At 44.8% G+C, this 12,199-nt stretch overlaps 1 protein-coding gene across 10 annotated transcripts in view; it reads right to left on the bottom strand.

The window, feature by feature from the left end:
* The window catches only part of TTC13 (tetratricopeptide repeat domain 13), a 75,461-nt gene that overhangs the window by 9,333 nt on the left and 53,929 nt on the right, over window positions 1–12,199 (bottom strand). For 9 of the 10 annotated variants that reach the window (XM_032313716.1, XM_032313720.1, XM_032313713.1 and 6 more), the window contains 5 exons: window positions 11,135–11,265; window positions 10,465–10,597; window positions 9,127–9,219; window positions 6,780–6,863; window positions 5,887–5,971 (listed from right to left, as the gene is read on the bottom strand). In XM_032313716.1, coding sequence (XP_032169607.1) covers window positions 5,887–5,971; window positions 6,780–6,863; window positions 9,127–9,219; window positions 10,465–10,597; window positions 11,135–11,265 — 526 coding nt within the window. Of the gene's footprint in view, window positions 1–5,274; window positions 5,392–5,886; window positions 5,972–6,779; window positions 6,864–9,126; window positions 9,220–10,464; window positions 10,598–11,134; window positions 11,266–12,199 lie in introns of all 10 variants that reach the window. The other variant, XR_004278869.1, reaches the window with a different exon arrangement.

Below are 12,199 nucleotides of genomic sequence, written 5' to 3' on the forward strand. Positions count from 1 at the left end.
CTTAAAGTAAAGCCAGAGAGAAGAAAAGGTTACTAAGAAATCATGAGGAAGATGCACCTCCAGGACTGTACTGTATTTATTGAAAAGAACCCACATATAAGCGGACCCATGCAGTGCAAACCCATGTTGTTCAAGGATCAGCTGTATTTTAACGTGGTTTTTCACCGAAAGAACATTTCAGTGGGAGCTGTCATCACATCATACTGCACCAAACGCTTTAGAATGAAAGGTCTTTATATACTTGTGTGTGTGCCTTTAAAAATATGAGTATGCCCTCACTCCGGGAGAAAGCCAGGTGTCCACTGCAGCTGGTCCAGTGTGCAGGAACGGTCACCTGCACACCACGGCTGGACACACAGTGACCTTGCACCGGGAAGGTGGCCCTAGGGGGGCGATGCCTGGCCTCGCAAGTGCACTGAGCCACCGCAGGCTGGGAGCCCACTAGGCTTTTCTTTTTAAATGAAGACACACACAAAAAGGTCAAAACCCCCCTCAGCTGACTTGGCCTCTGCTAACTTTACCTAGTAGAGTAAATGTAATGCTTAAAATACCATCAAGAAAGGAGGACATTAAAAACTGAGACACATGCTAGTTTTCTTTCTGTAGGTTTGTCCCAGGGGCCCTCTGTGGAGCGGTCCTGCCCTCTGGGGGGCATCTGGGGAATTTATGGGAGAGCTTGGTGGCTACGGGGACAGGGTGGCACGGAAGGCTACCATTGGAACTTAGCAGGTGGGGTCGAGAACACCAGACACTCACATGTGACACATGACTGACTGTGAATGCCCTGCTGGGCTTTCATGTCCATGAACAACCTGTTTATAACTTAATAATCACCAGCACCTGGAACCAAACTCCATTTCACACTTAGACACTAAATATTTTACATGTTTTTTTGTTTTTTTTTTAAGTTTTCTATTTAAGTAATCTCTACCCCAATATGGGGCTTGGAACTACACAGTTTTAATATGCACTGAATTTTCTATGAATATTAAATTGAACATCTGAGGGAGGAGGGTGTCAGGCATTGTTGGGAAGGTTACTGTTTCAGAAAACCCTGGGGCCACTAACACTATAGCTCATGATTCTTAAGTCAGCAAGTGACATACAGATACAGGGCCGCGTCTGCCGCTGTCAGGTTCAAATGTAAACAGGTGTAAACAACCAGCTCCTTCCTTACGGTTTCTCATGAAGACCAGCCTGAATGCTGACATCCTGAACAACACACACGCTGGTCTATTACAGGTGATCTACCTGCCAGACCTCCTTTGTGGCAAGATGGTGACGTTTGGAAGAGTTTTTTGAGAAGGTGTGATATATTCTCTGTGAGTTTCATCTGAGTGCAGGAAAGGGGTCATGGAACATGGTTACTGAGTCAACACCAGTGTGGCTCTGAGAAGGTTACCTTAGTTCATCAGCCACCTTAGTTCATCAGACACTCGCTATAGGCCCCTGAGGTGAGGTCCGGCCAGAATCATTGCTCCTGGCAGACAGAGTCTGGGGTCTAGACAGTGGAAAAGGCTCAGCCAAGCCCAGTGTGGCAGAGGGGGCCCTGGCATGCAGAATCCTAGCTCGCTGCTTTGTTCACGATGTGATGCTTCCTGGTTATTCCTCAGAAATGGACAAGCTCTGGTCCTACCCGTGTCTTAAATGTTGTTTGATGGAATCAAACCTCTCTACCAGAGCTGCAAGAACACTGATTCAACTTTTACATTAAAGTTCAAAGCAGGAGTTGGAAAAAAGAAAATCCCCCTGCTGATGGCAAATATTTGAATAGTTCTACTCCAAGGCAGAGAAGAGGTTCCTAAAATTATAACTTCTTAAAGGATTAGACTTTTAAACAACAAAACTTCTGTACCTTGAGGTCTCCACCTTGAACTACACTGTTTCTGATATAAACATCACCACACCTGCGCTTCCTTCGCCTGGTGTACTTTTTTCCCTTCTACTTTTTAAATGTTCTCTTGTTAAGTGTGTCTGCTGTAAACCCCATGTAGCTGGGCTTTAAAACACCAGTCTGAGATCCTCCATCCCCTGCGGATTGATCATAAAGCCATGCTGACTTCTCATTGCCATTACACCATTTCCTACCCACCCTCCTTTTTTCCCATTCTCTTTTCGTAAGCTCTGAGCGAAACTGACTTTGTTGTCTTTACGCCGTTTCCCTACCTTCTAGGCGTTTATTTTTTTTTTTAAGATTTTATTTATTTATTTGATACAGAGAGAGATCACGAGTAGGCAGAGAGGCAGGCAGAGAGAGAGGGAAACAGGCTCCCCACTGAGCAGAGAGACTGATGTGGGGCTCCACTCCAGGACCCTGAGATCATGACCTGAGCCAAAGGCAGAGGCTTTAACCCACTGAGCCACCCAGGTGCCCCCCTTCTAGGCGTGCAGAGGATTATACATCCCACCACTGTCCTTTCAGTGTTGCCTTTAAATTTTTAATATAAATATTTAAACCTGTATTTTCCTGTCAATATCATGGGTCAGCCAGTGATTATATTCTCACTGAAAAAAAACAAATACCTTAGTAACAGTTTTACTTCCTCTCTGCTTTCTTCAGACTCTGAGGTTGACATTAGCTGGTACTTTAATTTCAGACATGTATTTTTTAACATCAGACATTAACAATTCATGCCAGTGGCTTATTTGTTCACCATGATTTCTTGTCTCTCATGTTTTCTTCTTTCTTGGGCTTCTTTTGTGAGAGTACTCAGGTCCTTCAATCATTTTGACAAAGAAAATCTAGGCTTGATGAAATTCCTAAATGACTGTTTGAAACAGTTTTCATTTGACCTTCACACCTGAACACTGGAAGAGTGGGTGCAAATAAATTTCCCTTAGTTGTCTTCTAGAATCCGCTATTGCTGGAGGGAAGTTGGGCATCTATGGAATTCTCCTTCCTTGGTATTTGTTTTTTTCTGGAAGCTTCAAGATGTTCTTTTTAATTTTTGTGTGTGATAAAATATACATCATATAAATCTGCCACTTTAACCATTTGTGAATGTAGAGTTGATAGCATTAAGTACATTTCCACTGTTTGCAACCATCCATCCACAGAACTTCCCAAATACAAACTCTGTCCCCATTAAAAACTGACTCCCCATTCTCCCTCCCCCAGCCCCTGGCAGCCACCATTCTTCCTTCTGTCTCTATGAATCTGACTCCTCTTGACACCTCACATGACTGGAATCATAGGGCATTCGTCGTCTCGTGACTGGCTAATTTCACATAGCGTTATGTCCTCGGGCTTCATCCATGTTGTAGCCAGGGTCACAATTTCCTTCCTTCTCAAGGCTGAATAATATTCCACTGTATGGCTAGACCACATATGACTCATCCATTCATCCATCGGTGGACACCTGAGCTGCCTCCACCCCTTGGGACCATGAACAATGCTGCCGTGAACACAGGTGTACAAGTATTGTTCAAGTTGCTTCTTTTGATTCTTTTGAGCATACCCCTAGAGGTGGAGTTGTTGGATCATATGATAAGTCTCTGTCTAATTTTTTTGAGGAACTCTCTTTCACCTTGAAGTTCCCAAATTTTATCAGAATATGTCTAGAAGTCAACGTTGAACATCATGTTGAATACCCAGGGGGCCCTCAACCGATCTTTTCATCTCAAGTTTTCCCTTCTATTGTTTTGTTGACTAATCGCTCTCCTTCTTTATCTTTCTTCTCTCCTTTCAGATTTTCTATCAGATAGTCCATTCTTCATCTTCTGTGTTCATTGTCTCTCATAGTTCGTATTTCTTTGTCTTTTACAAACTATATTCTGGGAGACTTTATTGGTTTGATCTTCTCACTCATATACATATGATATTCAGTTTTCTTTAATGTACTAGCTTAACTGAAGTTATATTTTGATTTATGAGAATTCTATTTTTTTATAACTAGAGCCACCTATCTAACTATCATAGTATGCTGGCTCAAATCTCTCAGGACATTAATTTATGTACTTTCTATTGAAGTAAAATTTATAACCAATAAACTTCACATGTATAATCTGATGCATTCTGACAACCGTATACACCCATTTGCCCATGTACCCACTATTCCATCAAGATACAGTGTACTGCCGTCATTCTGGAAAGCTTCCTCCTACCACATTAAGGTCAATCCCACTTCTCCTAAGCCTCCATTGTTCTGATAACTCTCCCTGCAGATCAAACTTCTTAGAAATGGAATCAGACTCTTCTGTATGTGGCCTCCTTTGCTCAACATCATGTTTTTTCTGAGGTTAAGCCCAGCTGCTGTGGGTGTAGCAGTGCCCTTTCTCTGTTTTGTTACTCAGTAGTGTTCCATCACTGGCCTCCCCTGAGAAACGATGGGGGCCCCTTGTAAAACATTCTGATCGGGAAGATGGCCTCAGAACAGGGAAAGTGGGGAACCCACACACCAACCTTGGGCCATATGCAAAACCCAAGCAGTGGCTTCTCTGTGAGGGTGGGCACCAACCTTGACTTCACTCACCCTATAGAGAAAGGTGGCAGGACCCATGTCTGGGTCCCTGCTGGGCCTCATGATGAGACTGAGGATGCCACAAAGCCTCGTTCTCTGTCCAGCATCCTGCTAAGTGAACCGAGTGCTGGATTACAAACAACACGTCTTGTGAGCTGGTTACCCATCTGAATCTTTCGGGTCCTCCAATTTTCTTTCAGTCTTCTCATAGTTTCTGTTTCCTCGCTGCAATTCTTCAGCATTGTGTTCATGTTTTCCTTTAAGTCCTCGAATACGTTTATGAAGCGAAGACTGTGAACCAATTCCCATTTCTGGATCACGTGGGGGTCTGTTCCTGTCAAATGGTTTTGTTTTTCTTGGTTATGGGTCACACTCTCCTGCTTCTTCATTTGTCTAATAATTAAGTCTAGATTGTGTTTCCTCCTTTAAAGGGTGTGAGTTTTGCTTGGGGAGGCAGTCAAATCACTAGAAGATCCATTTAATCCTTTCAGACTTTTTTTTCTCTTTGAGGATGATCTATTTAGAAACTGCCCTTTGTCCTAGGATGTAAACCTCATTCTAGGGGGGTCTTACACCTACAGTGTGTCCTTTCTGGGGTTGTAATGAGACAGCCGAGGTGCTCACAGCCCTCCATCCTGGCAAGGCCACAACTCCAATGTCTGTCAGTGGTGTCTAACCGCCGATATCTCTGTCCAGCTCTCACCCCCACGGCGGCCACACCCTGCAGAGCCTCTTGGCCTCACTGCACGCCCACAGTTGAGCTCTTAGCCCAGGATGTCAAGGACTCTCACACTGACCTCCAGGAAATCCTCACCTTGAGCAGCTCCCTCCTCTTCTGCACTCCGCCTTGTAAACTCCAGACACTTGAGCAGGTCCCAGCTCCAATCTCTGCCTCCTTAGCTCAGTAAGGCCTCCAGACTCTGCTTATGCTCTACACACACAGTGGTTTAGTAAATAATCCCGGGTAGAAAGCTGGGGTGAACATGAGGCTCACCTCAGGTGTTTCCCTCTTCTCGAAAAGCACAGTCTTATAATTGCTGGTGCCTGAAAATAGTTGCCTTGTATTTTGTCCTGTTTTAGAATTGCTGTGGTGTTGGAAAGGCAGTCAAGTACCAGGTACTCCACAGTGGCCAGGAGCAGAATTCAATGGCAGAGAATTTTAAGTTTCCTTCTGTTCCCTGTATCAACTGCTTCCTCACAGATTTGCTTCATAGTTTGAGACTGATGCCTGTGTCTTATTTTGGTTCTTATTCAGAGTGTGTTTCCATTAGTGTTTTCAGGTAGAATGCTTTATAAATTTTAAAATGCTTATAAAGCACAATATTAATAAACATGCATTTAAAGTTATGAATTCTTTTTAAAAAGGGCTCTAGTTTATTTGTTTTTTTTCTAAAAACACCTCCCGGGATTTTGATAATAAACTTACCTTCATAATCGGAAGGAGGTCTTCTACTTTGTGTACTTTTTCCAAAGCTTCTCTAACTTCCAACAATCCTTTAGGATTATTAGCTCTTAAAAAGAGAAAGAGCGAGAGACAGAGAGAGAGGGAGATGGCAACTAAAATTAATACAGAAATGTAATAATCACATTAATTGCTATTACCTTTAATTTAAATAAATCATCCCCAATTGTGAATAGCTCAATATTTAAAACGTTGGGCCAGAACAGAAGTTTCTAAATAATGGGGTGATTTAATCCTCTTGAATTTGGGGCTGCAGATGATAGTTAAGAAAATACCAGCCCTTCCAGAAAGTCAAACAGGGAAAGGCAGAACAGACTCTCAGTCAGTGTTTGTGTAACACGTATGGATCTTGGTTTGGCCACGAAACCTTGATTCTCCTGTGCCACCTCTGAAATTAGAAGTGAATTTTTTTTTTCCTTGCTGAAGTCGCTCAAATGGAAGTATCCTGCTAGGTTTTCACATGTACTGGGTAAGAGCTTTCCATTTAGAATTCTTTTTCCCCAGTGTTTTGTTCAGTATGGTATCTATGCCATATGGCCTTTCATGGGAGGGAGAATGAATGTGATGGCTGAAGTCCCTAAAAAAGAAACTCAAAGAAATGTCCTACTCTCTGGAGGAAAGAGATGAGAAAAGTCACAACACTGTAAGATTAGAAACACCCTGTGGATTCTGAGAAGCTGTTCAAAGAAGGATGCTAGGTCATTACGGAGAGACTCTCTGATTTCGAACACCATGTAAACAGCTGATACACTTTGTTTAGACTGTCAGTGGGCTTAGTGTCCAAGTTTCACAAATATAACTAAAGCAAAATAGACCACAGCTAGCAATTAGCATGGGAAAGAAAACCAAAGGGTTACCCGTGGTAAACAAGAATCCGATCTTTAATGAAATGAAGAATCTTCTCAAAATACTCCAGGTATCTCATGTTAATCACCTGACCCCTGTAAGGAAAAAAAAAAAAAAAAATTAAGGCTCTTTTTACAAAGTGACGTATCTGAAACAGCACCGGATTGACAGGTTAATTCAAGAAAACAATAAGACAGCCAAGACAATAATGCAGCAAAACTTTGGGAACTTCGCTTGTTTGTAGCCCATGAACAGAAACAGCAAAGAACTGTCTTAGCAAGACTGCCGGTGAGCTCCTGCAGCTTCTTCTGGTAGGAAAGGCACCAAACTCAGCCCCGCAGATGCCAAAATGAGAAAAAAAAAAAAACCCCAAGTACTTGCATGCCAATGTCCTGCTCGGAATCCCTTTCCTTTTCCTCCTCTCCCTTGGTTCTCCCCGTAGCATTACCCGTTCCCACTCCTTCTTGCAGTCCAGCTCACATGCGGCCTTCATCTCCTCTGCCCGCTCTAAATATAATTTTGCTCACACTTCTATCCCTGCCTTCTAGTTTTAAAACTCCCAGAACTTCCTGTAAAGCCCACACGCTGATGCACACGTCCCTCTGGCATACATGTGTCTAACGGAACCCACCCAGCTGCACCCTTATGCATTCCCTATAGGCGTCTCAAACGTCAAGTTCCTAATTGTGAGCAGGAAGTCACTCCCGTACCCTGCACTGCCCCCAGCCCCAGCCCCACACATGGCCACCAACTTTTTGTCCTAGTGTCACCTGGCCTACTAGAAGGACCACGCACCCGAGCCAGAGAGGGGGCTGCCTCCCACGGCTCCCCACACTCTCCCCAATTTCCAACCTGCCACCTGTGCTCCTGAGTCTACATTCTTGATATCCATCTCGTCCCCTCCCACTCACCTCCACACAGCTCTCCGGACCTGGTATCCACTCACCTGATTTATTGCACAACTTTCCAACCACCTCCCTTCCCTCCCGGGTCACCGCCTTCTCTCCCCTATCCTGGCACCTACAGCCCAAGCGACCGTCTGAATGTGCCAATCTGCTCTGCCACTTCTCTGCTTACGATCTCTGACCAGTTCTCCATCATCCTTGGTGGGGGTGGCGGGAACATTAAGTGGCATATAAAGTTATTTATATTTGGAAAAAAAGGTTTTATATTTTTATTTCTGCCTGTCTTTTAAGCCTCAATTCCTGATGCTACTCCCTTAATTATAAGCTAATCCGCAGTCCTAATGAAGGAGTCATCCTCTCCTGACCATGCCTGACTCACTTGTGTGGCCATGCCTCACCCACTTTTCTGCTTCCCACCCTCCCGAACAGCTCAAGCATCACCTGAAGGCTGGACTAGACACCCCTCTTCTGTGTCCCCTGCGTCCTGTACACATGACCACCATCACTCTTAACACACCATGTCGTAGTTCATCAGTCTGTCCTCATTAAGCTACGTCATTAGCACGTAGCACGACACATGGATGGTGGCCTATCCCCACGTCACAAATTATTCCATAAGAAACAGCGATACACCAGCCACAAGAGGAAAATAAATTATTGTTCTAGGAAGTAAAAGAAAAATATACAAACAACATTTCCATTAAACTTAAACATCAGAGTTGTATTGAATGACATCTCGTTGATCAGGCTTCTGGAAGGAGGTAGAAGCGTTTTAGACGTGACACGATGACCACATTTGCAAATTTTATCTAAAAGTAAGTTCAGGGCTCCCCTTGAAGCTGATGGTCTTTAATATCTGTCTGTCACCTACTTCGAGGGCAGCTAAGCACATGAAGGTCACTAAGTACCCATGTCCCGAATTTGCAGAGCCTCTGGACAAGACAGGGGCTCTCCTGTTAACGTGGCTCGCCCTTTCAGGAAGGCTTAGCTACCGGAGTGTTACTGAACCAACCCCTCTGCTTGTTGGGGTTTTGGTGATGGGACAGGGGAGCCCGTCCCCCACTAAAATTCTTGTTCGAGAATTCTTTGAGCCACGTAACATCACCAGGATATCATGGGAAATGTCATGTTCTCCATCTAATTACTTGCTGTGATGTTTTAGGATCCTTTGAGAAGGACATCCCAAGCAAAAATCAGGCCGTCTTCCCTTCAACAGAGCTGTGCATCAAGAGAAGAGCCAGGGTAAGGAGCATGGGATGTTCTGCATTTTCCCCCACAGCTGGATTAGCTGAAATGAATGCAGGCAGGACCCTGCAGGTGCAGAGCTAATTTGTGGATGCCCCTGTCAAAAAGTGAAAGTCACCAGGGAAGGAGCAAGGGTCGCTCACGGTCTCCATGACCTCTTGAGAATAAAGTCCTGTGAAAACAGGAAAGACGCACAGAAGGTTTGTACCTGATTAAATTGATGTGGTTGTTAAAACCTCTGCTAAGACTTCGCGCTGGCATCTGGTCCAACCACAGCACGGGCTGGTCTGGGTCAGCAATCCTGTAAAACAGAGCTTGTTAAAGACGAAGACTTTGGGAGGCCTGGGTGGCTCAGTCAGTCAAGCTTCTGCCTTTGGCTCAGGTCATGATCCCAGGGTCTTGGGATCGAGTCCCGCGTCCGGGGCCTTGCTCAGCAAGGAACCTGCTTCCCTCTCCACCTCTGCCTGCCTCTCTGCCTGCTTCTGTGTACTTGAGCGTGCACTCTCTCTCTCTCTCTCTGACAAATAAATAAATAAAATCTTAAAAAAAAAAAAGATGAAGACCTTATAAAACATACAAATGCTCAAAAGCATTCACAGTAGAACAGGAGAGGTCTTTGCACAGTGGGAGAAAGCAGCTGCTTGGCGCGTTACATCTCAAAGTATGAAACCCCGACCTGCAGATTCCAAACAGGTGCTCCAAGTGGACCAAGGAGGTCAGTACAGGTTTACCAGGAGGGCAGTGTTTTTCTCATATAAATGAGTATTAGCGGTTTCCCCCACTAAACTGTAGGTGGTAAGGCAGGCACACACTTCAACTATGGAGGGACTGGGACACTGAAGTTCATTTGAAAGTACAACAGACCATAATATACTCTCTCCAAGAGACGGCTTTTTCTAAAACACTTCACTTAAAAATATGCTTGGTGGGGGCACACCTGCGTGGCTCTGCGGGTTAAGTCTCTGCCTTCGGCTGAGGTCATGATCTCAGGGTCCTGGGATCGAGCCCCACATTGGGCTCTCTGCTCAGCGGGGAGCCTCCTTTCCCCCCCCCCTCTCTCTGCCTACTTGTGATCTCTGTCAAATTAAAAAAATATATATATGCTTGGAAACCCAACAGCACTCAGTCCCTATAGTTCATAAACACTAGTTGAGTATATGTCAAAGAATGAGGATGCCAGCAATTTCGGACAAACTTGAGAGAGGAAAATGAAACTTACAAGGCTTACTGTTAGTAAACAAAACAGGATTCCAAACCTGTTAGCTAAGTGGGAGGTACAGGCCCCCAGTTATGGAAACAAGCCATAGGGATGAGAGGCGCGGCAGGACGACCCGTCAGTGATCCTGTAACAGTGTTGTATGGGGACAGATGGTGGAGACCCTCACGTGACCCAGTGTAGCATACAGACTCATCTGATCTCTGCGCCATACACTGGAAACTCATGTACATCGACTACACTACTCAGAAACACCCGTTGACAGGAGGAGGTTTCTACCCTTTCCCAAGGATAATACTTTGAGTGTATTTTCACTTAAAGATCAGTCACCGTCTCCACTTCACGGCGATGTCAAACATGTCTCTCCACTGCATCAGCCGTGTCTTCCCATTCATGCGAACTTTTGAGTTGGTCCACGTACGCTGGACAGCTTGCATGACCTCCAATGCTGCCAAACCCATGGCTAAAAGAAGGAAATGTTGAGAAAACAAGCGTGTGAAGGTACACATCAGAGGAACTGATTTCCACCCACTTTACAGAGTCTTGGGGATTAACTCCAGGGTCATCGTAGAAAGAAAGACTCACGAGTATTGGCAGTTTAACAAGCCCAGAGATACATTACAGCCCTGATGGTCCTAACAGAACTAAAATCTATCAGGGGAAACTAGGGGTGCCCCCAAAGTTGTCTCCTCCCAGCTCTGCTTCCTACGGATGCAACTGGAGGTTTAAATTCTCCCTTGCTCCCACACTAAGCAGACGGCATGCACGGATGGACCATCCGATCTGAGACCCAGCTTCTCCATCTACACCACAGCAACAGCATAAAAGCTATGCTGGCAGCTATCTCCTTTCAGAATTCACTGGGACTGAATCTCCACATTCTTATCCTAATCAAATAGAGATTCTGAGTCAGCCCAAATGATTATTTTTTCTTTTTTTAAAGCACAACATGCTTTGACAATGTCAGAAGTGTTTCTATTTTCAGACTGTTTCAGAATACCTCTGTGTATTCTCTTGTTTGGCAGGAAACCAGGTGTCTCATATTGCATCAGTGATCCCAGACGATCAGCTACACAGATCAGCTCTTGGACCTCAGGCTTGTAGCTCTCAAAGTTCTGATGTAACACGTCTCTGGAAGAAATATCACGTACATGGTCAGGACTTTCACAACAGATGTCCTGCAATCGGGCTTTACCTGGAAAGCAGTCACTTCCTCCACCGGAAAACTAATCAAGAAACCTACAACCACAGATTCTTGACTTCAGTGCTGGGCACCCAACCACATACAAACTGAAAGACGGAATCTTCGTGAGTGTGTGCACATACAATTATCATCACACACTTGGAACACCGATAACTGGAGTGAGAATCAGAAGATACCTACGACCATTATTTAATCTTCCCCAGAATACATAAACTGCAGGGACTGTCTTTATCAACAAGCAACCAGATGTCTGCCCCATGTCCATCCCCTACCCCTGCCCCAAGTTCTATTACACCAAGTATACTTGGAAATGGCCTATGAGCCTAGTAGGACTTGCTTAGCTGCCAACCTCCTTGAAATCTGCATAACAAAGTTTGCAGTTTTAAGTTAGAGGCTGTGCAGGGGTCCCAAGACCACTGTCGGGTTCAGTAATTTACTAGGAAGACTCACAGGACTGCACAGTCATCATTATGGCTGGTATTTATTACAGCAGAAGGACACAAGCACAATCATCAAAGGGGAAAAGCTCATGGGGTGAAGCCCAGAAGAAACCAGGCAGGAACCAGGTGGAAGCGTCCAAGGATCCGTTCCCAGGGAGATGACACAGGATTAAGCCCCCCGGGTGAAATGCCACAAACCATGGACACTCACAAGACATGGACTGCTTAGGGTTTCTATCAGGGGCTGATCATGTAAGCAGCCTCTAGCTGGTAAGTTCCTATATTCCAGACACCCAGAAGGAAAGTTGGTGTTTAGCACAGACCATGTTGTTTGTGCAAACAGCTTAGGTACAGCGAGCCACTCGTCAGTTCAGGGAACGGTGGGAAGTGCCTAAAACCTCAGTTCCCAGACATCACCCAG

The sequence above is a fragment of the Mustela erminea genome, chromosome 14, assembly GCF_009829155.1.
Source record: "Mustela erminea isolate mMusErm1 chromosome 14, mMusErm1.Pri, whole genome shotgun sequence".
In the NCBI taxonomy this organism is placed as follows: Eukaryota; Metazoa; Chordata; class Mammalia; order Carnivora; family Mustelidae; genus Mustela; species Mustela erminea.